Genomic DNA, 23980 nt, shown 5'->3' with positions numbered 1-23980 from the left:
CGATGAAATTTTCCATGAATATTTTCGTACTTATAAAAGGTCATAAAGAGAAAATATCTTTATTGAAGATAGAGTATATTTAAGAAGAAGAAGAGCAAAAAATCTCTGGTATCATTTTCAATGAAAGTTAATGTGATTATAATAAAATAATGTAAATGATGATATTTATAACTTTTTTTTTTTTTCGAATAAAGTCTGAAATACTTTTACTTCGCAAGTCGTTTTTTAAGATATTCTTAAGAAGATATTTGTAAGAAAAAAAAAAAAAAAAGAAAAAAAAGAAAAAGAAAGACAAAAGATTTATACGATATTAAAAAAGAGGGAAAGAAAAGAAGAAGTAAAAATTCATAATTATGTAAAAGATTTACACAAATTTTTTATAGTTATAACAATAATTATTTACTTTCGAAAATATTTTTTATTCTATACAAAAACGAACGTTTAAATGTTTGTTGACAAAAGTTATTACATTATTTAATCGATATTATCGTTCGACAAAAAAATGATTTAGCAATGGTTTATATAATTATCAAAAAAGAAAACGAAAGACATTATAAAGGAAAAAAAAATATTTCGTAAGTATTATTTCTAAAATTCATTTTTTTCACGTAAAATATATATATATATATAAATTTCGTAGTTATTTAAACAATGTCATCAATTATCGGCTCATACATAGGTATATATATATATATATATATATATATATATATATATATATTATATTTTTTACCTGTTAATTTTCGTGAATTTAATTCTCAAAGAAAATCGTTGATTAGATTATATCAGAACGGATAGCAATATGTTTGACGGTTTCTTCTTCGTTGCTAGACCTGCGTGACTTGTGTCACAGTATGATTTGTAACACCGGTGTTACCATTATTATCCATTGGATGTTGTGGTATAGGCATCCATCTACCAAGATTTCTCCACTTGCTACAGAAAAGTTGTTTGAACGTTGTCCGAAATTGACGGCTCATCGTACAATAAAGGATGAAATTTATCGCCGAATTTATCAGTGTTAGGATATCTATTACGTCACCTAAAGAAAAATTGAAATAGATAGAGAGAGAGAAAAATATATACACAGATATATATATATATATATATATATATATATATATATATTATAAAAATTGATATAATAGTATATATATTGTGTTAATATAATTATAAAAAATATTTATTAATAATTATATTTTGTATGATATTAAATATATGATAATATAATATTAAGTATTATTCATAGTTAGATTATAAGTTATGAAGATTATAGTAATGAAATATTTTTTTTTATTACTTTATATCTAAAACTATTAATATTTATTAGATATTTATCTATTAGTACAGTATAATTGTATTTAATTATACTATAATTGTTATTCACCTATATAATACTTAATTATATTATTTTCATATTATACTATATATATATATATATATATTTAATAAGTATAATTTGTACTTGAAAAATTTGAATAATATCCGAAACACAAAACAGCGATTAACTATAGTAAACGATAAAATAGACAAGACAGAAATGAAATTAAACGTACGGAACAAGTATGTGATATTGAAGTAACATCGTGCTGTAATACATAGTTATCCTTGATAGCTTTTAAAAAAAATTAAAAAAGAAAAAGAAGAAAAAAAATTTTCTTTCGAAATTAAAAATAAATTAAAAAAATTAGAAAATACATAAATAAATAAATAAATCAATCAATCGAGAAATATAAAAAAGATTACCCATTATAAAACGACATTAAGCGATAAATAATTAAATTAAGCAGTTTAATGGAGTAAACGTCAGGTTCATCTAATCGTTCTCTCAAATTCTATCATGGAGCAAGCAAACAACCGCAGGTATATATATATATATATATACATACATACACACACACATATATATATACATTTATATACATACATATATACATACATACATAGATATATAGATATATGTACATATATACATATATAGCTAAATCGATCGAACTTTATGCATAAAGTTATATCCTATATTATAACATAGAAGTTTGTCAAAGCCATAGCCATTAGGGTTGCGCACACTTTATTTGTCGCTTAATGTACAGCTTTATCACGTGCAAAAGAACCTTCATCTAATTCTTCTTTTTCTAATTTTTGTTCTCTTTCTTTCTTTGTTCCTATCTTTTTGTTTTTTGTCTTTTATATATATATATATATATATATATATATATGTCAAATCATAAAATTAATTTTGTCAGATTTATGGGAAGAAAGTTAGTGGGGAAATATAACGGGTGTCACGATCGTATGGTTTAGAATGGATGAGTTTGATCGGCCGTTTAGCGAATTAATCACGTAATACTCGTTTGGGAATCGCGTAATCCCGTTGAAATTTAGTTTGTAACGTAGACATTGATATGTGTGTGTGTGTGTGTATGCACTGTGTATATACAAAGAGATGAATAGGCGTGGGTTGCATTGAAAACGTGCTACGAAAGTTTTCGACGTTAGAGAGAAGAATAGATCAACATTAGTTTCAACACTGACCGGTCTGGATGCAGCTGCCTTCTCAAATATCTATTATTAAGCGTAAGTGTGTGTATCTATGTGAATGAATGTATGTGAACGCGTGTGTAGGAGGGATATTCTAATTGCATGCAATTTTTAGAAAATATTCAATAATTATACGATACGATGACGTATCCATATCTGATATTTTCTTTTCTTAGACGTATCTGTATAAAAAAAAAAAAAAAAAAAAAAAAAAAAAGAGGAAAAAAAAACAGAAAAAAGAGAAAGAACTCCGCGAGCACATATTTTCTATTTTCTTTTTTTCTTTCTCTCTCTTTTCCTTTTTTTTTTTAAATTTTCTTACGCGATGTACAAAATTTTGTTTCACACTTTCTTTCTAATTTTTTTCTTTCTAATTATTTTTCTCACCGTTTTTCTTATCTGAAACTTTCTATCATTTTTTCTCTCTTTTCAAGTATAAAATTTTCTATGTTCTCTCTCTCTCTCTCTCTCTCTCTCTCTCTCTCTCTCTCTCTTTCTTTCTTTCTTCTTTCTAATTTTTAATTCTCTATTATCATCATTCACTTCCATCTCATTCTTTCCGTCTATCTGTTTATCTGTCTGCTTGTCTCTAATTTAAAATTTTCTATCATTTCCCTTCTTACTAATTTAAAGTTTTTTATTACTTCCTTTCTTCCTTTCTAATTTTTTTAACTTCTGATCACTTTGTTTCTTTCTCTCTTTCTTTCTTTCTTTTTTTTTTTTTTTCTTTCTCGATTTTTAATTCTCAAGATCAAGGTTTAATTATACTCGAGATCGAGGACAAAACAAGTACTTATGAATACACGATGCAATAAGAGTGACGGGAAATTGTTTGAGGAACGAGATAATGACTACTCGAATGAAATCGTTCAAACTTTCTTCTTTCATAAGAAACGAAGCAAAATCAAAGTTCACGAGATTCTGCATTCCGAAAATCCGTAAATTAACGAGCAGAACAAAAGCTCTAACTGGAGGTTCTCTCTTATTCCGAGATTTTCTGGATCGATTAGGGGTGAAAATCGTATTAGGATTAGATATTGAAATGGGTTGCGGGTATATATCTACGGATGACAATGCGATTTATTACGTGTGGTTGTGTAAATACATATCCATATATATATATACATATATATATATATGTATGAACATTCATACATATTTTCATATATGAGAGAAAGAGTGAGAAAGACAAAGAGAAAGAGAGAGACAGAGACAGAGAGAGAGAGAGAGAGAGAGAGAGAGAGAAAGAGAGAGATGATAATGATAGACGTAATAAGAGAAAAGGGAAAAGAAAAAAAAAAAAAAAAAGAAATTGAAAATTGCAAGCACGAATCGCGTGAGAAGTCAATTTCATCCTGATTACGTCCGAGTCCATGATGTAGTTTTCATTGTAACTTTTTTGGCACCGTTTTCATTTATTGATTTTAAAGCTTGACTTTTAAAGGTACACACACATTACATATATGTATACATATATTTATATTTGTGCATATATATGTATATATAATACATTCATACATAGATATGTATATATATATATATATATATATATATATATGTACGTATATATACTATATATGTAGTGTATTGTATATTGTATTATATATATTTTTTTATGCATCTGTATGTATCAATATACAATTTATATATATATACGTATATTTTCTTTTCTCCTTTTTGTTTTTCTTTTGGATCTTCCAGACGTATGTAAAATCTATTAAAAAATATTGCGATTTTTTTCTTCTTTTTTTTTTTGTTTTTTCACCAAAACCTTTTCTAATAAATATATTCGTGAAAAGGAAGAGATTTTTATCTCGACGAATATTTCGAAAAGAAATTTCCGATTCGACTTGTTCGAATGAATACGATTCAGAGATCTGTTTTCTGACAATTATTATGTATATATATGAATCTATGTATGTATATAAATAAGTAAATACGTACATAGGTAGATATATGTATCTACTATTAGCATACTCTCTTTAGTATGTACCATACTACTCGACAATGACAATATCACAGATATCAGTCTATATAATGCATCAATGGCGTCTCGACGAAAAGCTCCAAGACGAGCTACTGAATTCTCTACTGTTCGATGTTTCAGCATTCCATTCAAGATCTAACATTGGCTCACTCAATGGAATATTATTTATGTGTATGATCTACCCCAGTGTTTCTCAACCTCCTTATCCTTATCTCAAGAATATATTCCCTTGTATTTCTCAGATTTCTTTACAACGTAATAAAAAACGTGATATATAATAAAAGAAGAGAAGAAAAGAAAAATCTTTATAATTTATATTATTATTTTGAAAACGTTAATATTAGTTTAGAAATAATTATATTTCTTAAATAACGAAGTGATTTTCGTCGTAATATTCTCAAGGTATCTCTTAAGGATATCCTACGTGAACTCTTTATGAATATATCTTACAAATTATTCAAGAACAAACATACGTATCTTCGAAACTTCATTTTCTCGCTTTTGTCGTAAGATAGAAGTTATAATTTTCTGGTTAATTAAAAATTTAAAGCGAATCCCTAAGGTTGAGAAATGTTGATCTAGGCCAAACATGTATATATATATATATATATATACACTCTTCCTTATACAAACATATATACACGTACATAGAGGATCTATATGTACTATTTTCTTTCTGATATAATAATAATAATAATAATAATTATTATAATTAATTATTATAATTATTATAATAAATAATAATAATAATAATAATAATAATAATAATAATAATAATAATAATAATAATTATTATTATTCCTGATTTATATTAAAACGTTTTTATAAAAAGCACGTAATCCTTTTTCGTCGATCAAGTATTTTTATAGATTCGATGTTCATACATCATGCAACTAGAATATCCTCTCTTGTTGATAAAATCGAACGGATATCCAGATAAAGAATCGTAGCACGTACTTAAATCCAACTCAATTTCCTTGATTTAAAACATTTGTCGTTCGGTTTGATCTTTTGATAGATCTTTAATCCTGTTATTTAGAACGTTCTCTTTGTATTCTCCTCGGAGGAAATTTCTACGGTTGAGTTTATTCTTTATACCATCAAGATCAATCCGTAGGCGTGTATGTGTACGTGTATGTGTGCGGGCGTGGGTGTGTGCGTGAGTGAGTGATATATTACGTTTACGTTTTTTTGAAAGTTAAAAATCGATGATCGATGAAGCGGTAATTTGTCTTTTCGAAAGTTGACGTTGAAAGTGTTAGTTCGTGCTCTTTTCTCTTTTCCTGTTTTTTTTCTTTTTATTTATTTTTCATCTTCTCCTTCTTGGCTTTATGATTTTTTTTTTTTTTTCCTTTTCATTATCGTGTTCCTAGTCATTATTTAAAGGAAACAAATTTTCGATGCCCAAGATCAATGCGAGATATGAATCGTATTAAAAAAGAAAAAAAAAATAAAAAAATTAAAAATAAAAAAAGGATGGAACATTTCCTTCTCTTTCATTTGCTTTTTTTTTTCTTTTTATTTTTTTTTTTTTCTAATCATTTTATGAGTCAAAATTTTATAAAGAAAAAGTTCATTGTATGAAAAAAAAAAAAAAAAAAAAAGAAAAAAGAAATAAATGAAAGAAAGAAAGTAAAAAAGAATCGCGATAACTACTGGCAATTGAATTAAAATCGTTATGCGATCGATCGATTTATCGATCTATAGATTGTGATGAGCACCACTGATACAGAGATTCGATTCGAAGTTTCGCTTAACATTGTTTCCATAGAACATGGTACAAATTAATCATGTTATAGTAGAGTTAGCTAGAGTATATCTAATAAATGGTAACATGTATATACATCTGATAGTGTCTCAGTGATTCTCAATCGTATCATTGATTTATTACTTATTATAATGTTTCAAAGAAAATTTTTCTTAAATTTAATTACTTAAAGGAACGATCGTTTATAATTCATTATAGCAACGTTATCATATATTTTCACGATTATTATGCAATAATAATTTACATTTCGTAAAAAAGTGTAGAGATAGAAAAGAGAGAGAGAGAGAGAGAGAGAGAGAGAGAGAGAGAGAGAGAGAGAGAGAGAGAGAGAGAGAAAGAGAGATGCGATCTTAATGACTTTCAACGATTTATTTTAACAAATTATTATTAAAAATTTCTTATCTGAAATAATAATAAAAAAATGTTCATTTTTGATTCGATATCTCATAAGTAAAATTATCATGAATGTTCACGATTAACACTACCATATTGTGGATGACATATATACGTACTTGTACATCCGTGCATATCAATGTGATAGTCCCAGTGACTCTCAATGACACTTTAACTGTAGTTATTATTTAGAATAAATTCGTTGCTTTCAAGAATTTTTAATAAAAATGATTCGATATAAATTATTTGATGATACGTAGAGTTATAATTTGATATAATAACATAATCGAATGTTCATGATTGCTATATAATAATTCGCATACACGCATATACGTATACGCGTGCGCGCACGAGTGTTAAGAGAGAGGGAGAGAGAGAGAGAAAGAAAGAAAGAAAGAAGAAAAAATCTATATAAATAATAAAAATAATTGAGGTCAACAAAACAATGTTGTTAAAATTTTGTTGGTATGAAGTTGACTGTTTGAAACAGTAGCAGGTATTTCGCAATCACTAGAGGATTTCCTCGTTAAACGGAGAATGACATAGTAGACATCCGGTTGTTCGATTCGAAATTTCAACGATTTCGATGGAAACGTCACCGCATATGCTGATACCAAACACAAACGATTCCTATTACCATTTGTGTCTTTGATAGATTAATCAAAAATTTACAAATAAAATTCTACGAGAATCCAGTTGGAATTCTATTGATAAAAGAAAGGGAGAAAAAAGAATGTGTGTGTGTATCTGTTTGTCACGGAGAAGAAAGTGTAAGTGTATGAGAAATGAAAAAAAGTATGTGTGTGTATTGTATATGTGTATACGTGCGTAAGAAAATATGTGGATAGGAAATGTGTGTGTGTGTGTATGTATATGTTGAAGAAGAGAATTTGTATTTGTGAAAAAGAGAGAGATAGAGGAGAGTGTGTCTGTGTGTGTACGTGTTTGCGAAAAAGAGAAAAGTTTGTGCGTGTATGCGTGCATGCATATGTGTGAAAAAGAGAGAGAGAGAGAGAGAGAGAGAGAGAAAAAGAGCAAAGAAGAACTTTTATTTTCGAATTCTTCGTTTCTATTCACGTTTGTATCGAACCAACGAATAGATTTTGTGTCTTTTTTCTCTTTTTCTTCTTCTTTTTCTATTTTTTGTTCCGTTTTCCCTTTTTCTAACTGCGCATCAAAGAATTACGTTTATCATTCCATTATCGATCTCGAAAATATGCCAAACGCGTTCGACGGGTTTTTTTGTTTTTTAAAAAAATAGGAGACGAAATATGAACGAAGATTTTCAATAAGAAAATATGAAAAGAAAGGGAAAAAGAAAAGTGGAAAGAGAATAAAATAAAACCTAAACGAATTGAATCGCCTAAAGCTCCTTTGCGATCGCATAATCCATTGTTATTGTCGTAATGTAAATCAAAATGAATCAGTGAATCGTATTTTCGAATCGAACCTTCTCTTGTATGCAACAATATTCGACGAAGTATGTATATGCATATGTATACGTATATATGTATGATATGTATATGTATATATATATATGATATGTATATATTTATGATATGTATATGTATATATGCATATGTACATATGATATGTATATATTTATGATATGTATATATGTATATATGTTTATATGTTTCAACAAAGTGTTAGAATATTCGTTCGTGTACAAGAGAAGAAAATAGGAACAGAGAAAGAGAGAGAGAGAGAGAGAGAGAGAGAGAGATGATAGGATGAGATTCTGTATCAAGAATAATCTCGAGTATAGGAGTACGTTAGTATAGTGTTCACGTGTGTGTGTATATGTATATTCGATAAAGGTAGAAAATCGAAATCGATCGATATGACGTACGTTTTGAAAAGAAATAGAAGGGAAAACAAAATAAAAAGGAACAAAGAGATTTTGTTTTTGATAAGCTATATTGCTGTTTTTGATGCGTGTGTACGTATATACGTACTAGATTATATACGTAGTCAGATCATTTGTTTATGTGAATAAATTTGACTTTGAATTTTAAAGGTGAAGTAGTTCCAAGGATTTTAGATGTTATTGTATTTCACTATCGGATAAACTTTTGAGGAAATGTATTAGTAATGTTTTCGTAGCAGTCGAGTGAAATACTTATCATGTAAGTTTAATAAATTATTAAATTATTAATAAATATCAATTATAAAATTCGTTTAAACGTCGGTGTGAAAAATTATTTTTGTTTTTTTTTTTTATAATTATTATGTTTCATCAAATAATTGATATTGGTAATATTTTTTTTTTATCAGACACACACACACACATATATATATATATATATATGTATATATATCATAATTTTTTGTTATTATATTATAAAAGTAGATATAATTAAATCTCTTTTTTTTTTATATAGGTTACTATTTCTAATTATTTGGATTAAATTCTAATTGAAATATCTACGTGTACATAGTTCATATAAAGATATAATTTTCTTTGTATCTTTATATTAAACTTGTATCTCTTTTCGATTTAATATTAATAATTGATATTAAATTAATCGATAGAAAAGAATTAATTCTAATTTCTTCTTGTTACTATTTTCTAAACAAAAAGAGGAAAGAAAGAGAAGAATTTATATCCAACGAAAACTATCGATTGTTGCCTGATAGATATTATTTCACGTATTACGATAATAAATCCTGTAACACGTTTGTAGGGCGGTTTTATGGTCACCTTAGATAGTAATATCGAAAGGTTTCGTCTTATTCTTTTTCCTCTTGCGAATTCCGTGATATCGAGAGAGGGATTCTTTTCCGTATACCATAAACGCCATATAAAATATCCGTCTATAATACAACAAAGTATACGAAACCTTGTCCAATTTATTGGCAAAAGCTGAGAAGCAAAAATAATCCACGTAGGTTTTCATATAATCCATTATAATGCTGTCTATTTAACGATAATATTAACTACATATATGATATAATATTTCTTTTAACTTTACGTATCGATTTACGAAGAATTATTTCAATCTACGAAAGAGTCACGGTTATTAAAAAAGAAAGACAAATAAAAAAAAAAAAAAAGAAAAAAAGGAAAAGAAAAGAAAAGAAAAGAAAATGAAAATCAGAAAGTATACAACACTGACGATGAAAATAAAAAAAAAAAAAAAATTAAAATAAAAATTTTGAAAACAATAAAAAATATTATCGATCGTTACGTGCATCAGGACAAAATCGTTTGACGATATTAAAACTTACAAAATTATCGCTATACTCACGTATTTATGAAGAAACATTCAAAATGCATTGACACTCGAAACGGCAGAAGATTAGCAAGAAAATTTTTGCGAGAATAAACAGTTAGAACGAATATAATATTTTTGAAAAATTTCATGATCTATCCTTGTAACGTCACATTAATGTTAATAACTAAAAGTCGACTAAACGTAAGTATGATAGAATAACAATAATAAAAATTAAACAGTACATAGGAACATTTAGAAAGTAATCAATCTCAAAGTTGAATGAGAAAATTTTTGTAAAAAAAATAAAAGACAATTTTTTTTTTTTTTAATCATATCCACTTCCACGTCTATTTGTCCGCGTGTGTGAAAAAAAAAAAGAAATAATAATAGTATTAATAATATTAATAATAATAAAGTCAAAATAAAAATTTTCCGCAGGTTTTCATAATTTCCTTTTTCTTCTTCTTCCTTTTCTTCTTCTTATTTTTTTATTGCTCACGTCGCAGACAATTTTTATTCGACATAGCTCCTTTCTGGAAATGTCTTCGCTTTTAATTAAAACGAAAGTTCTTCAACCGTGATTTCGGTTCACCGTGGAATTCAACGATCGTGCTAACGTGCGAAGTAAACTAATTGTAAGAAAGAAAAAAAAAGGGAAAAGAAAAGGAAAAAAAAAGCAAGGGAACAAAAAGAGAGAGAGAGAAATAGAGAGATAGATAGATAGATAGATAGAGAGAGAGAATGAGAGAGAGAGAGAGAGAGAGAGAGAGAGAGAGAGAGAGAGAGAGACAAGGATGAATAGACAAATGTCTACTCGATTTTGTTTCGCTATTTTTCATAAATGTTATCGATTCGAGCAAGCAGATCAGAAATTATTTTTAACGATCGTGAAACGTTCAAGTCGTAAACTTGACGAACATTGAATTCGAAATTAATTATAATCATTAATCAGATTCAAGTACAACGTGTACACGTGTGTGTGTATGCGTGTGAAGGAAATTTTTTATCGACTCGAAATTTTCTGCAATATATCGAAAAACCGAATTATTTATACGTAAATTGTATTAATTTAGTAATTATTATTAAATAATTAATATATAATACAATAAACATAATAATATTAAAAATAATATTAATAGTGATTCTATTATATTGTAATGATCTATTATTTATTAATTGTAATAGTTACTTATTATTAGTAATTTTACGATAAATTCTACTGTTTCAATTATTTAATAATATGATTATTTAATTCATAAAAATAGAAGTAAAAGAATAATTGTAACAATATAACGATATTAATGATAATATAACGATTTTGATTAGATCGATAACATAATTATTAAATTTTATAAAAATACAAGTGAAACAATAAATCGATACTAATAAATAATTTTGTTATTTAATAACAGATTTTAGTGTGATAATTATGCCATTTCAATTATTTCATAATAATTACTTGATCAATAATACTACGAACAAAATGTCGATAACAACGATATAAGATATGTTCTATCAATAATAATAATAACAATAATAGTAATTAGACAAATTATGATACAATGATTACATTTAATTATGATGACGATGACGATAATAATGTCTGTGTATAAAGGAGCTGAAATGAAATATATTACCACATTATCATTCTATTGTTTCCTTCAACGATGTTGTTTAATCTATGCATTTGCATATAATACATACATGTGTAAAGGCATTATACATTATAGTATATATTGTATATATGCGTATACATGTACATATAATTATTATTGTTTTGATCGATTATATCATAGCTCTTGTACTCCCGTTAACCGTTAAATCTTCTCATGAACTATTTCGTTCGCTTTTACGAAGGGAATTGTATTCGTCGAGTCGATCGAGTAATTAGCGATCGGTCATTTCGCACGATTAACCGCTATGATATAAGCAGGCAGTTCTATTAGCTCGTTTCACAGAATTAGCTTTCACGATCAAATGTATGCGTTGAGTTCGAATATATTGCATTTTCAAAACTTGACCGAAGATCTTTGCGGTAATCAGAAAGCAATTAAAGTTAAAGAAATAAAAAGGAAAATGGTCATAATTGAAAGTAGAAAAATTATATTGATAGATTGATATTAATTTGTATGCGCGTGATTAATTATTAAACAGATATTATATACGAAATATATAATAATTTAGTGATGATGTGTATGACAAAAAAAGAAAAAGAAATAAAAATCAGAAAATTAAAATGGCTCTTCGTAAATATTTGTAAATATCTTGTTATATTCGTCATCATGCATCGTGGTAATTAATTAAAAAATATATATATATATGTATATATATATATTATAAATCAATATTATATGAGAAAAATGTAATAATTTAATAAAATACTTAAATAAGAAAAAAAAAATTAAGAAAAGAGATAATAATATGAAAATTAAAATGCCTCTGTAAATATATTGTATGTGTAATTAATTTAAAAAGTTATACATATTAATAAAATATTATACGAATATAATAATAATAATAATAATAATAATATATAAAATTGCTATACAAATAATACGTAATAAAATATACTATATAAAAAAAGAAAATTGTTGGTATAAGATTCGGTATATAAGAAAAAACTATAAAAAATGCTTCTCATACTATATGTCTACATACATACTAATAATTAATATCATCTCATTTTTACATACAATCTTCCCCACTTCTTTAACTACAATTCAAAAATTTACCTAAATTTACATCCATGACGTATGTTTTGATTGAAACATTGAAAAATCGAAATCGTTCTATCCAAAAATGACATTTTCGAATCTTGAGGATTGGAGCAAAATCGAAGTGGAAAAAAAGAAGAGAAAGAGAATAGAAAAAAATAAAAGAAAAAATGAGAGGAATGGTGATTAAAAAAAAAAAAAGAAAAAAGAAAAAAGAAAAGAAGGAAAAAAGAGAGGGGAGGGGAGAGGAGGAAAGGAACGATAAAAAAGAGAAAAAAAAAAGAGAGAGAGAAAAAAAAGAAGAGAAAGAAAGAAAACGACTCATTTTCAACGCGCGTATGCGCGAATTAATAATTTTTGAAATGGGATGATCGTTAAAATTTTTCAAGCACACACAATGCCTGGCATTTGCCAGGATTGATCAATATCGTATTATATTCTTTAAAAAAGGCTCGCGCGGCGCGGTACAGCTCGGCTCGAATCTTCTTTATTCGAAGCGACGTTGTGCATTGTGGAGGAGAATCGGTTGAGGGGGTGATTGAGAGACGGACTGACGGGGAGGAGAAGGAGAGGGGTAGGATGGTCGGTGGAAGGAGAGAAGGGTGGGAAAGAGACGGAGAGGGTTGTAGAGGAGGAGGTGGAGGAGGAGGAGGAGGAGGAGGAGAAGGGGAGCTTCTGAGCTACCTTTACATGAAGCATCGCCATGAAGGCGAGAGAATAATAGCCGCATCACGTGCTTGCACTTCGTAAACCAGGACAACTTTGCCACTCTGAAGTACTGTGAGAGAAAGAGAAAGAGAAAGGAGAGAGAAAGAGAGAGAGAGAGAGAGAGAGAGAGAGAAGGGAAAGGGACGATATCCAGAAAGGCTCGCTTGTGCCTTGTTCGCTCACGATTCGATGCATTTTAGAGAATGTTAGTCGAACTTCGAAGAAGAGAAATCTTAGTCCAGCACGCAAACAGTTAAGTTTCTCACGTGGAGAAGTCCTCGAATGTCCTACGTTCTAAAAACTCAGCATTGAAGAATATAACGCGGGGTGAGGACGTGGAAGGGCGAAAAGAGAGAACGCAATAGGGTCGGTGGTTGGTTAGGAACTCGCGTAAGTAAAGTTCTTAGCAAGCTGTCATTGAGAAATCGGAACTAATTCATCTTTGGGGAAAGTTAATTAGGAGAGTTGATGTATCATTATTTCTTCTTCTTTCCTTTTTCTTTTCTTTTTTTTTCTTCTCCCTTCTCCCCACCCTACTCCTCCTTTTTTTTCGCTTCATTTTTTTTCTTTTTTTCTTCTGCTTTTTTTCCTTCGCTTCCTTCCCTCCTTTCTTTTTTCTTTCCCCCTCTCTTTTTTCACTCTTCTCTGTCTTTATTTTTCTAATCAGCGATATCCGTCTTTCGTCGTTTATGGATTTTTCGATTGTTATTTTCTTTTTGTTCTTCTTTTTCCTCTTCTCCATGTTCTTTTTTTAACCGGATATTTTTTATTTACTCTACGCATATTAGATTCGCATATTATCGTTTTATTAAATTTCGTTTGTTCGGTTCGTTTTTCCTTCTTTTTTTCTTCTTTCTTTTTGGGTTCCTCTTTTTCTCTTTATTTTTTTCTTTTTTCTTCTTTTTCTTTTTGCAGAATTAATTATATCGGAACAATTCGTCGTGTTGTATTTTATTTTATTTTCTTTTATTTTTTCTTTTTTCCTCTTTCTTTTATATTCGATTACCCAATGTGATTTATGCGATTTAAATCGTCGCGTTAAATTATTCGTTCGTTTTAATTTTTTTTTTATTAGGACAACGTACATATTTTTCTATTCTTCGAGTTAAAAAAAAAAATTTTTAATTTGCTAATTAATTAATTTCCTCTTTGAAAGATTTTTATTGTTTTGTTAGGAACAAATATGTTATTTGTTTTAGCTATAAAAATGAAACGAATTTTTTTCTTTGTTTATATACGTATATATATATATATATATTGTTATAATTTTGTTTTAGTTTAAAAATCCATTATTAGGTTGAATAAATTTGTTGCTTGTTCCAGATAATCAGAGCAACGTACATATTTTTTTATGTTTTTTTTTTAATCATATTTTTATTTATTTACTTAAAAAGATCGATCATTAAATATTCTCACGTGTGACACAGTAATATATCCTTTTATCCTCTATTTCTTTATTTGAGATATTTGTTTAAAGATCGATTGTTATATCAGATATAAAATTCGTAACCCTTTTCAAGTAATATATAAAATTACCATGTCCTTTTGTACTTTTAATTTTTTTTCAACTAAGATGCTTAACTATCAATTGTTATGTTAAATAAATTTATTTTTCATTTCAGATATATATATGTGTGTGTGTATGAGTGTGTAAAAGCAATATATTTGCTTATCCTTCTGTTCTTTTTTTTAATTCTTTCATTAATTTCTCCAAATATGTATAATCATATTCACATGTTACAAAGCGAATGAACCAATATTCAGTAGTCTAGAAATGAGTAAATTAACATATGTGTGTTTTTGCGTACGTGTATTTCTGTGTATATAATCGAACATACAATACGATATTCGAAACATAAACAAATTATTTTCTATTGAGGTACACGTTAATCGAGAAATGAACCCCAATTAATAGAGTCAAACAGAACAGAATAGAACAAAGCAGAATAGAACAGAACAGAATAGAACAGAATCAGAGAATCAAATGAATTTGTTTATTTGTTTAAAAACATTAATTCATATTGATTTTTATCCCGTTCTCTCAGAAAAACGATTTGTCCTCTTGGGATAAAAAAAAAAAAAGAAAGAAAAAAGAAAGAAAAAGAAGAAGGAAAAGAAGAGAGAAAAAAATGTACTTACTTTTCGCGTCATCAGTCAAGCGAGATAAAAATCTGGTCGATCTTCACTATCGCAAGTGGAACAAAGAGCCGAGTCGATTAGTGAAATGAAAAGGGAGCTAAGCCATCAGTTCGATTGTATGGACCTTGCGGTTTCACGGTTTTCGACGATAGTTAGTTAAAGAGAGAGAGAAGAGAAAGAGAGAGAGAGAGAGAGAGAGAGAGAGAGAGAGAGAGAGAGAGAGAGAAAGAGTATACAAGGATAAGACAAAAAGTTAGAACACATGCAACGCATTCGAACAATGGCTTATTTTTTGCAAACCATTGATAATATAAACGAGAGAAATATAGCTTGTCCCAGTTTTCACACAAATATATATATATATGTGTGTTTGCGTGTGTGTTTGTGTGTATATATGTGGGTATATATATATATGCGTATATTTATATGTATGTATGTATGTATGTATGTATGTATGTATGTATGTATGTATGTATGTATGTATGTATGTATGTATGTATGTATGTATGTATGTATGTATATATATATATGTATGTATATTTGTAAGTATACAGATATTTTATATAAGTAATATATAATATATGTATTTATATAGATATCATGACCCATATTTACAATGCTTTATTAAAGATAATCACGCTCTTCTTTCTCCAACCAGCTACTTCATTCACTTTTTATAAACTACTCATAGCACATGGTACTAATACATTTTATAAAAGTTTTTAAAAGTTTAATTCGTAAAAAAAAAAAGAAATAAAAAAAGAAATATGTATGTATGTATGAATAAATAAAAAAAAAAAAGAAAAAAAAAACAGAAAAGAAGAAAAGAATCAAATGTAATTAAGAATTTTTATTAATTACGTTTCGTACAAATGTATTAAAGGGGTGAATACGTTTATTTGTATTTCGTTTTCTTCTTTAAAGTTCTTCCCGAGCCCCAGCCGTCTTTTATACATTCCTTCTTACATATTTTTTGAACATGATCGAACGTACTTAATAAAAGTTTAATTAAGAAGAAAAAGAAAAAATAAATAAACGAATCAATAAATAAATCGATCAATCGGAAAGACGTTTATTTCGTATTTCCTTCTTTTCAAAGTCAACCTTCGCACGAGGAAAGAAAGAAAAAAAAAAAAAATTACGGACGAATATTCTTCAGGAAGAACGGCACCGAGTCATTTCGCGAATAAAACGTTTAATTATATCGTATTTATTTTCTCTCTTTTTTTTTTTTTTTTCTCTTTTTCTTATCCTTCCAATAATAACAAACACGCTCACTTTCTCTTTCTCTCTTTCTCTTGTATGAAAATGAGAGCACGAGGTCTCGTACGAGCAAAAAAAAAGAAAGAGAGAGAGAGAGAAAGAGAGAGAGAGAGAGAGAAAGAGAGACAGCGTGGGAGAAAATGAGAAAGAGATATATAGATAGAGAGAGAGAGAGAGAAAGAGAGAGAGAGAGAGAAAGAGAAAGAGAGAGTGAAAGAGAGAGAGAAAGAGAAAGAGAGAGTGAGAGAAAATGAAAAAGAGATACAGAGAGAGAGAGAGAGAGAGAGAGATAGAAAGAGTGAGAGAAAGTAAGAGAGAGAGAGAGAGAGAGAGAGAGAGAGAAAGAAAGAAAGAGAGAGAGAGAGAGAGAGAGAGAGAGAAAGAAAGAAAGAGAGAGAGAGAGAGATAGATAGATAGAAAGATAACGGAGAAGTTTAATGAGAAACAAGAACAAACCAAGTGGGAATATGATACTGTCGATAAAATGTAGCAAACGTTTCTTGCATTCCCCTGTGTCCTCCCTATCCTCGAATCGGCTTTTCGCGATAATGTGCCGTCGAAAGGTTCATTCCGGAAGAAGACACAGATTATCTCGAGGGATTTAAGATGAGCGACCGTGTGAGCGTATCAATGTGTTGAACGTAGATGTTCCTATATCCTCAGATTTCGGTAAATAAGTATTGAAAAAGAAAAAGAGGGAGAGAAATATAAGAAAGGAGAGAAGAGAAGAGAAGATAGAAAAAGAGGGTGGCAACAAAAAAAAAAAAAACAAAAAATGAAAGAGGGACGGAAGAAGAAAAATGTCCAATCGAATTATCATATTGTTAACTCGCGGACGTTGCAGGGTTGATCAAATAATCAAAAAAATAAATAAATAAATAAATAAATAAAAGAAGAGATAAGAAAAATAAAAGAATACGTTAATAGGGATACACAGATAACATTCATAAAATATACACATTTATGCAAACAGTGAGCAATCGTGTAAGAAAATTGTTCTTCTGATTCGTTAAAATATTGAAATTTCATTAGTAGGGAAAAGAAAGGAGGAGAGAGAGAAGCTAAAAAGAGGAAAAGAAAATAGAAAAAAAGAAAGAAAGAGAGAAAATCTCGTGAGGAACTCACCTAACATAACGTAACACGTATGAAAGAAGCTCGAGCCCAATATGACACTGAGCAAACCGAGTACACCTTGGGGCAATTCTGTGAGCAAGAACAATAGTAAAACTGCTAATAACATCATCGTAGTTCTGTCCGTTTGCCTTTCCTTGTCCATGTTTCTATTGGCCTTTTTCTTTTTTATTTTCGCTTGATCGTTGGAGCTTTCTGCTAATCTCTCGTCGTTCGTCTTTAAAGCGGTCGTAGTTAATTTCTTTCTACGTTCCTTGGCCTCGAGCAATACAATGACCAATTTGATACTCAATATGGTAAGTGCCATGCACGGTATCAATTTGATAACGACGCTGTAGATCCAAAAGTTCATTTCATTGAGCATACCATTAACCATAGGAGTTTCCTTCAACTTGACGAAATATAGAGTCGTATTGGTCGTATTATTAAACGTATAGTTCCAATAATTAGTATCTTGAATGTTAGTCAGGTTAACGTTCATTCCATTTTTGTCCAATATTTCAACGTACGACCTTACCTCGGTTGTTATGTACAAAGGTATACAGAGTATCGGACAGAAGAGATAAGCACCGACAATCGCTATTATAGTTCTCCTGTGGCTACACCATTCGTGATTCTTTTGTGGATGTGCCACGGCTATGTATCGCCAAATAGCAAGTGTCACGGTTAAACATATCGAAATTGTATGACAAACCTGACCGAAATTCGAATGGAATAAAACGAATACGGCCCAGCCGTATGTAAAGGTGTCTCTTCTTGGACGACGATAAAGATAAAGGTGTATAGCGTAGGGCACGTATTCTATCATCACCAATAAATCAGCTACGGCTAAACCAGTCAATATCATGTTGGTCGGTGATCTCATATCACGTCTTGTCAGTACCGCTATGTTCAAACTGTTCGCTATGCAACCAAATATGCAAACGAATAGGCTTGCCCAACCATGTATCTGTGCATAATTCGAACGAAACGAATCCCATTTTTTACCACACTCGTAACCTGTCTCATAATCCAACAACGACGATACGTTCGAAACGTTGGAATTCATTTTTTAAAATTAGATTTTCAATATCAAAATTTTTTCTACGAAAAAACGAATTTCGAATTTCTCCAGGATTATAGATCGATCTATTATCTTTCTTTCTTTTTCTATTTTCGTTTTTTATTTTCTACGACCGTCGTCTACGATCCGTCGTTTTCCTTTTCTTCCTCCTTTTGTACTTTTCCTCGTCGTATAGTTCGAAACCCCGCGAGATCGCTTTACTCTTTAATTCTTTCGTAATTTCTTTCAATCGGTACGACTCAAGCAACCTTTGACGAATGATCCTAAGATACCGTGAAACCTCGACTAAGGCTTTCTCGATCGCGTTTCTGTTTTTGTTATTCAAAGGGAATTTAACGAAAAGTTTTACGGGCTCGATCATTACCGTCGTAGTTTTTGCTTCTTTTTTTTTTCTTCTTCTTCTTTTCTTTTTTTCTTCCTTTTCTTCCTTTTTCTTCTTCTTCTTCTTATACCGTTTTGGTTACTCTTAACACGTTTTTTAGACACGTTAGTTCACGGTTTACCTAGTGATTAGAAACAAAGAGAATTCGTCTCTCTCTTTCTCTCTCCTTGATTTTATATTCTTCATGATGTCTTTCTTCTCTCTCTCTTTCTCTTTTATGTTCACTTTTATTAAATCCAATTGAGAAGAAAATATGAAAAAGGAAAGATGATAAAAGAAGAGTAAAAGATAAGGATAAAAAACGAAATAAAGTGCAGTAAAAGCACGAAATAAATTCTTGTTCCTTTTTTCTCTTCTTCTTCTTCTTCTTCTTTTTTTCTTCGATTCTAATCCTCTTAACACTCGATCGTCAGAACGCAAGATATATTTCTTTCTTTTTCTTCGCGTTTCACGTCGCGTTTCGCGACATATTTCGATGGTTAAAAAATTTTCAAGCTTCCTTCGAATTAAAAAAGCGCGGGAAAACGAATTTCCCTTTCTCTCCTTAATAAAACGACGAACAGATTTTGATATACGTATATATACATATACATATATACATATATGTATCAACAAAAAAAAAATTTATATATAAATATATATTTTTAATACGAACGAAAAACTAATAAAAAAAAAAATAAAAGATAAAGAAGAAGATAAATTTCAAGCTTAAATTCACTCAATAAATATCTCCTCGTCCTAGTCCTTTTGTCGGTCTTCTTTTCTTTTTGTTCGTTTCTTTTTTTTCTCTCTTTTCTTTTCTTTTTTTCTTTCTTTCGAAAAATCAATTTTACGTTTCGATGTAAAAATAAGATTGTAGCTAATCGATGAGTCGTATAATCACTTGATGATCGATCGAAATCGCAATCGAGTCGGGTCGCGTCGAGTTTAGAATTTTCACGGGGTGTCTTGCTTCGCGCGCGGACGCCGAATGAAGAGACGTCACGACGCCTCGCGACGCTCTAGACATCGCCCCGGCTATACATATTTTCTGCGCGTGCGTTATCCTTTCCTTTACCTCTGCTCCTTCTCTCTCTCTCTCTCTCTCTCTCTCTCTCTCTCTCTCTCTTTCTTTCTCTTTTTATCTCTCTCTCTCTGTCTATCTATCCATCTATCTATTTATCCGTTTATCCAACTCTCTCATTCTCTTTTCCTTTTGCTATCAAAGAAATTTCTTCTGTCTATGATGACTTCCTTTTTTTTTTTTTTTTTACCCATCCTCGTTTCTATCCATTTATCCCATTTTTTTTCTGTTTTTTTTTTTTTTTAATTTCGTTAATAAGTTTTCTCTTTCGTTTGTCTCTTCCTTCCTTCTCTGTCTCTCTTCTTTTATTATTTTATATTATTACATCATCCGTATCATGTAACTAATCGCTTAGAATATTTATTAAACTTTTTACTTTGTTTTGTTTTATTTTATTTTATCCTATTTTATTCTATTCTATTCTATTCTCCTATTCCATTATTCTATTCCCTTTCCTTTCTTTTTATTTTATTTCGTTCACTTATACATCGTCCACTTATGTACATACGTCTTACGTGGATACGAATGTTATTACATTTCATACTTTCTCTTATTTCTCTTTCTATTTCTTCCTTCGATCCTACGCATTCAGACATCCTCGCACACGGCTCTTTTATTATTCTAATTTGTCACCCTAACACGGTATCACGATTCTCGAATATTTTTTTTTTTTTATCCATGCATGTGTTCTCCTTTACTCTTTTTTCCATTTTTATTTTTCGTTTTTCTTTCTTCTTCTTCTTCTATTTTTTTTTTCTTTTCTTTATATCATCATCATTGTTATCATCGTTATTGTCCACGTTATTATTATTATTATTATTATTATTATTATTATTTTTTCTATTGTTATTATTATTATTTAAACATTTTTCTTTTCGTTCGAGTCAAGTTTCATGAATGCAACAACGAATTCGCTTTCTTCTCTCTCTTTCTCTTTCTCTCTCTGTCTTTCCTTTTTTATTTTTTTTACCAACGTTTCTCCAGTTTTCTACATTGTCCTCACATTCTTGTTACTCGTACTTACCCACTCTCATTTTTCATTCTTCGCTCGGCTATGTCCGTTACCACCACTCGTAATAAAGGATTTCAACATTTCTTCCAACCCCTCAACCTCCTCCTCGCCCTTCTCTTTTCGTTTTTGTCTTCTCCGTTTTCTTTGACAAGAAGAATGTAAGTATATCTATATCTATATATATATATATATATATATACACACACTTTTTTTCGTTTCTCTTGCCTCCCCCCGCTTTTTTTACATTTTTTTTTTTTTATATTTTTCTCTCCCTTTCTCTCTTTTTTTTTTTTAAATCTCGGAGGATATTTTTTCCTTCGACCTCTAATTCTTCTTCCTCTTTTTCTACTTCTTAGTCTTTTTCTTCTTTTTCTTTTTTTCCTTTTACCTTTTCTTCTTTTTTTTTCCTTTCTTCTTATTCTTCTTTTTCTTTCTTTTTTCTTTTCTTTTTTTTTTGCTGATTACTAGCTCACCAAAGAAAAGCCCTGTCGTTCTCGTTTCTCTTTCTGGCGTCCATTATTTTCCCCTTCTTTGTTTTTTCTCCTCTTCCTTCTTTTATTTCCTCTTTAACTTATTTGTGACGCTTATTTATTTATTTCATTTTCAATCGTTCGTTCGTTTGTTCGTTTGTTCGTTCGAAAGAAATAAAGAGAGAGAAATAAAAGGAGAAAGAGAGAGAGAGAGAGAGAGAGAGAGAGAGAGAATTTTTTCTTTTCTTTGCTTGTTCTTTTTTTTATTATTAGTTGCTTTTGCTGATGTTGTTGTTGTTGTTGTTATTGTTGTTGTTATCATTATCATCATCATCATCATTATTACCAGATATTATTATCGTTATTATTATTGCACTTTTACCTTGATCTCCATAATGTTTTTCCTTTTACAGCTTATGCATAATATTCTGGATGTCACCTCCTCGATATTTCCTCGTTGTATATATGTTTCCTGTAGAATGTTTACGCTTTATAAATGAACGAAAGATCAGAATGCAAATATACTATATATATATATATATATATATATATATATATATATATATATATATATACGAGAGAATTTTTTGAATTTCCCGCGTTGTTCATAATATTCCTTAATTCCAAGATATATCATTCAGTACATGGAGATGACAATCCGGAAGAATAAGATCTAAAGTCATATTCTTTCATCGTAGCTTCGTTTCTTTTGCTTCATTTCCACGCGCTCTCTATTCATTTATTCCACTTTTATTTTCTCTTTCACTTCGTTTTATTTATTTATTTATTTATTTATTTATTTATTTATTTATTTATTTTTTTCATTATTTATTTTTTTTTCTTACGTATTTTTGAAAATCTACGAGACGAGAAATCTTTTCCCTTTAGAAGCATATTAATGGGAAAATTTTTCGAATTTCCTGCGTTTTTTCTAACGCTCGTTAATTCCAAGATGTATAATATTATACACGTTGATGACGTGCCGGAAGAAAAAGCTCCAAGGTCATTTTCTTTCATCGTTGCTTCGTTTCCTTGGCGACCTCTCTATAATTCTTTTCATTTATCTTTCGCTTATATTTTTCCTATATTTTTTTTTTTTATTCCTTTATTTCTTTATCTCTTTCGAATTCTTTAGAGAAACATTCTCTTTTAAAGATAGATTAAAGGGCTGCATAATGGGTGAGTTTGATTTTTTTTCCACACTTTTCCTCACATTTTTCATAAACCTCGTTAATTTCAAAATGTACTAATTCGATGTTATTTTCTTTCAACGTTGTTGTTCATTTCCATGCGACCATCATAGTTATTTTTGTTACCCTTTCTATCTTTCTTTTTCTTTCCCGTTTTTCAAGTCTACCGCTCAGAGAAAATTTTTCTTCAAAGAAATACGAAAGGTTAAATGGTGTGGAAAAATTTTTCAGTTTATTTGTTTTACTTTCTTTTTTCTTTCTTTTTTTTTTTTTTTTTTTTAATAACACTTGTTAATCACAAGATGTAGAATAACCCTTGGGGATGAGTTTGAAAAAGAAGAAAAATTAAAGATTTAAGAAAGATTCAAGATTATTGTCCTTCGTTCTTGCTTTGTTTTCTAGCGACCCTTATACTTCTTTTTATTTATTCTTCTTCTCTCTCCCTCCCTCCCTCTCTCTCTCTCTCTTTTTTTTTCTTATACTTTTTTCGAAAACTCGCTAGAGTAACTTCTTTTTCAAAGAAAGATGAAAGGTTGGAGATGGGTTAAAGGTGGAGATATAAATGCATTTTTATCCAATTTGACGCTTCGTTTCTTTCCTTCTTTTCTCTCTTTCTCTTTCTCTCTTTTTATTTCCCTCTTCCTCCACCTGTTTCATAGTTTTCCGGTGTAACATTATTGCCTTCGCTAAAGGACAAACGCATCTCAGTGATTTTTCTTCCTTTGTATCTTTCACGATAAAGTCCAGCATTAAAAGTCGTGAGAAAGAGAAATCTCTTTGCTCGCGATATCATTTGTGAGTTCATTGATGTTTTATTTTTTTCTTTTTTTTTTGGGGTAGAAAGTAGAGGGTTTGGAAGGTTAGGGTAGTAGAACTTCGGGTCTGCAGAAATTATAAGGTTGGACAGCAACGATTTAGTTACATCCCATTTTACTTAG

General features: G+C 29.4%; 1 protein-coding gene across 1 annotated transcript; it reads right to left on the bottom strand.

Moving 5' to 3' along the window:
• Positions 1-700: 700 nt before the first annotated feature.
• On the bottom strand, positions 701-19537 carry LOC122627752 (G-protein coupled receptor dmsr-1-like). Its single transcript, XM_043809200.1, has 2 exons — positions 17857-19537; positions 701-1042 (listed from the first exon to the last, which is right to left on the bottom strand). Exons 1-2 carry the CDS (start codon positions 18908-18910, stop codon positions 828-830), a joined length of 1269 nt encoding a protein of 422 aa, XP_043665135.1. The 5' UTR covers positions 18911-19537; the 3' UTR covers positions 701-827.
• Between the last annotated feature and the right edge of the window lie 4443 nt (positions 19538-23980).

This window comes from Vespula pensylvanica, chromosome 3 (genome assembly GCF_014466175.1).
Source record: "Vespula pensylvanica isolate Volc-1 chromosome 3, ASM1446617v1, whole genome shotgun sequence".
NCBI classification, from domain to species: domain Eukaryota; kingdom Metazoa; phylum Arthropoda; class Insecta; order Hymenoptera; family Vespidae; genus Vespula; species Vespula pensylvanica.
This window is presented reverse-complemented; position numbering and strand designations above follow the sequence as displayed.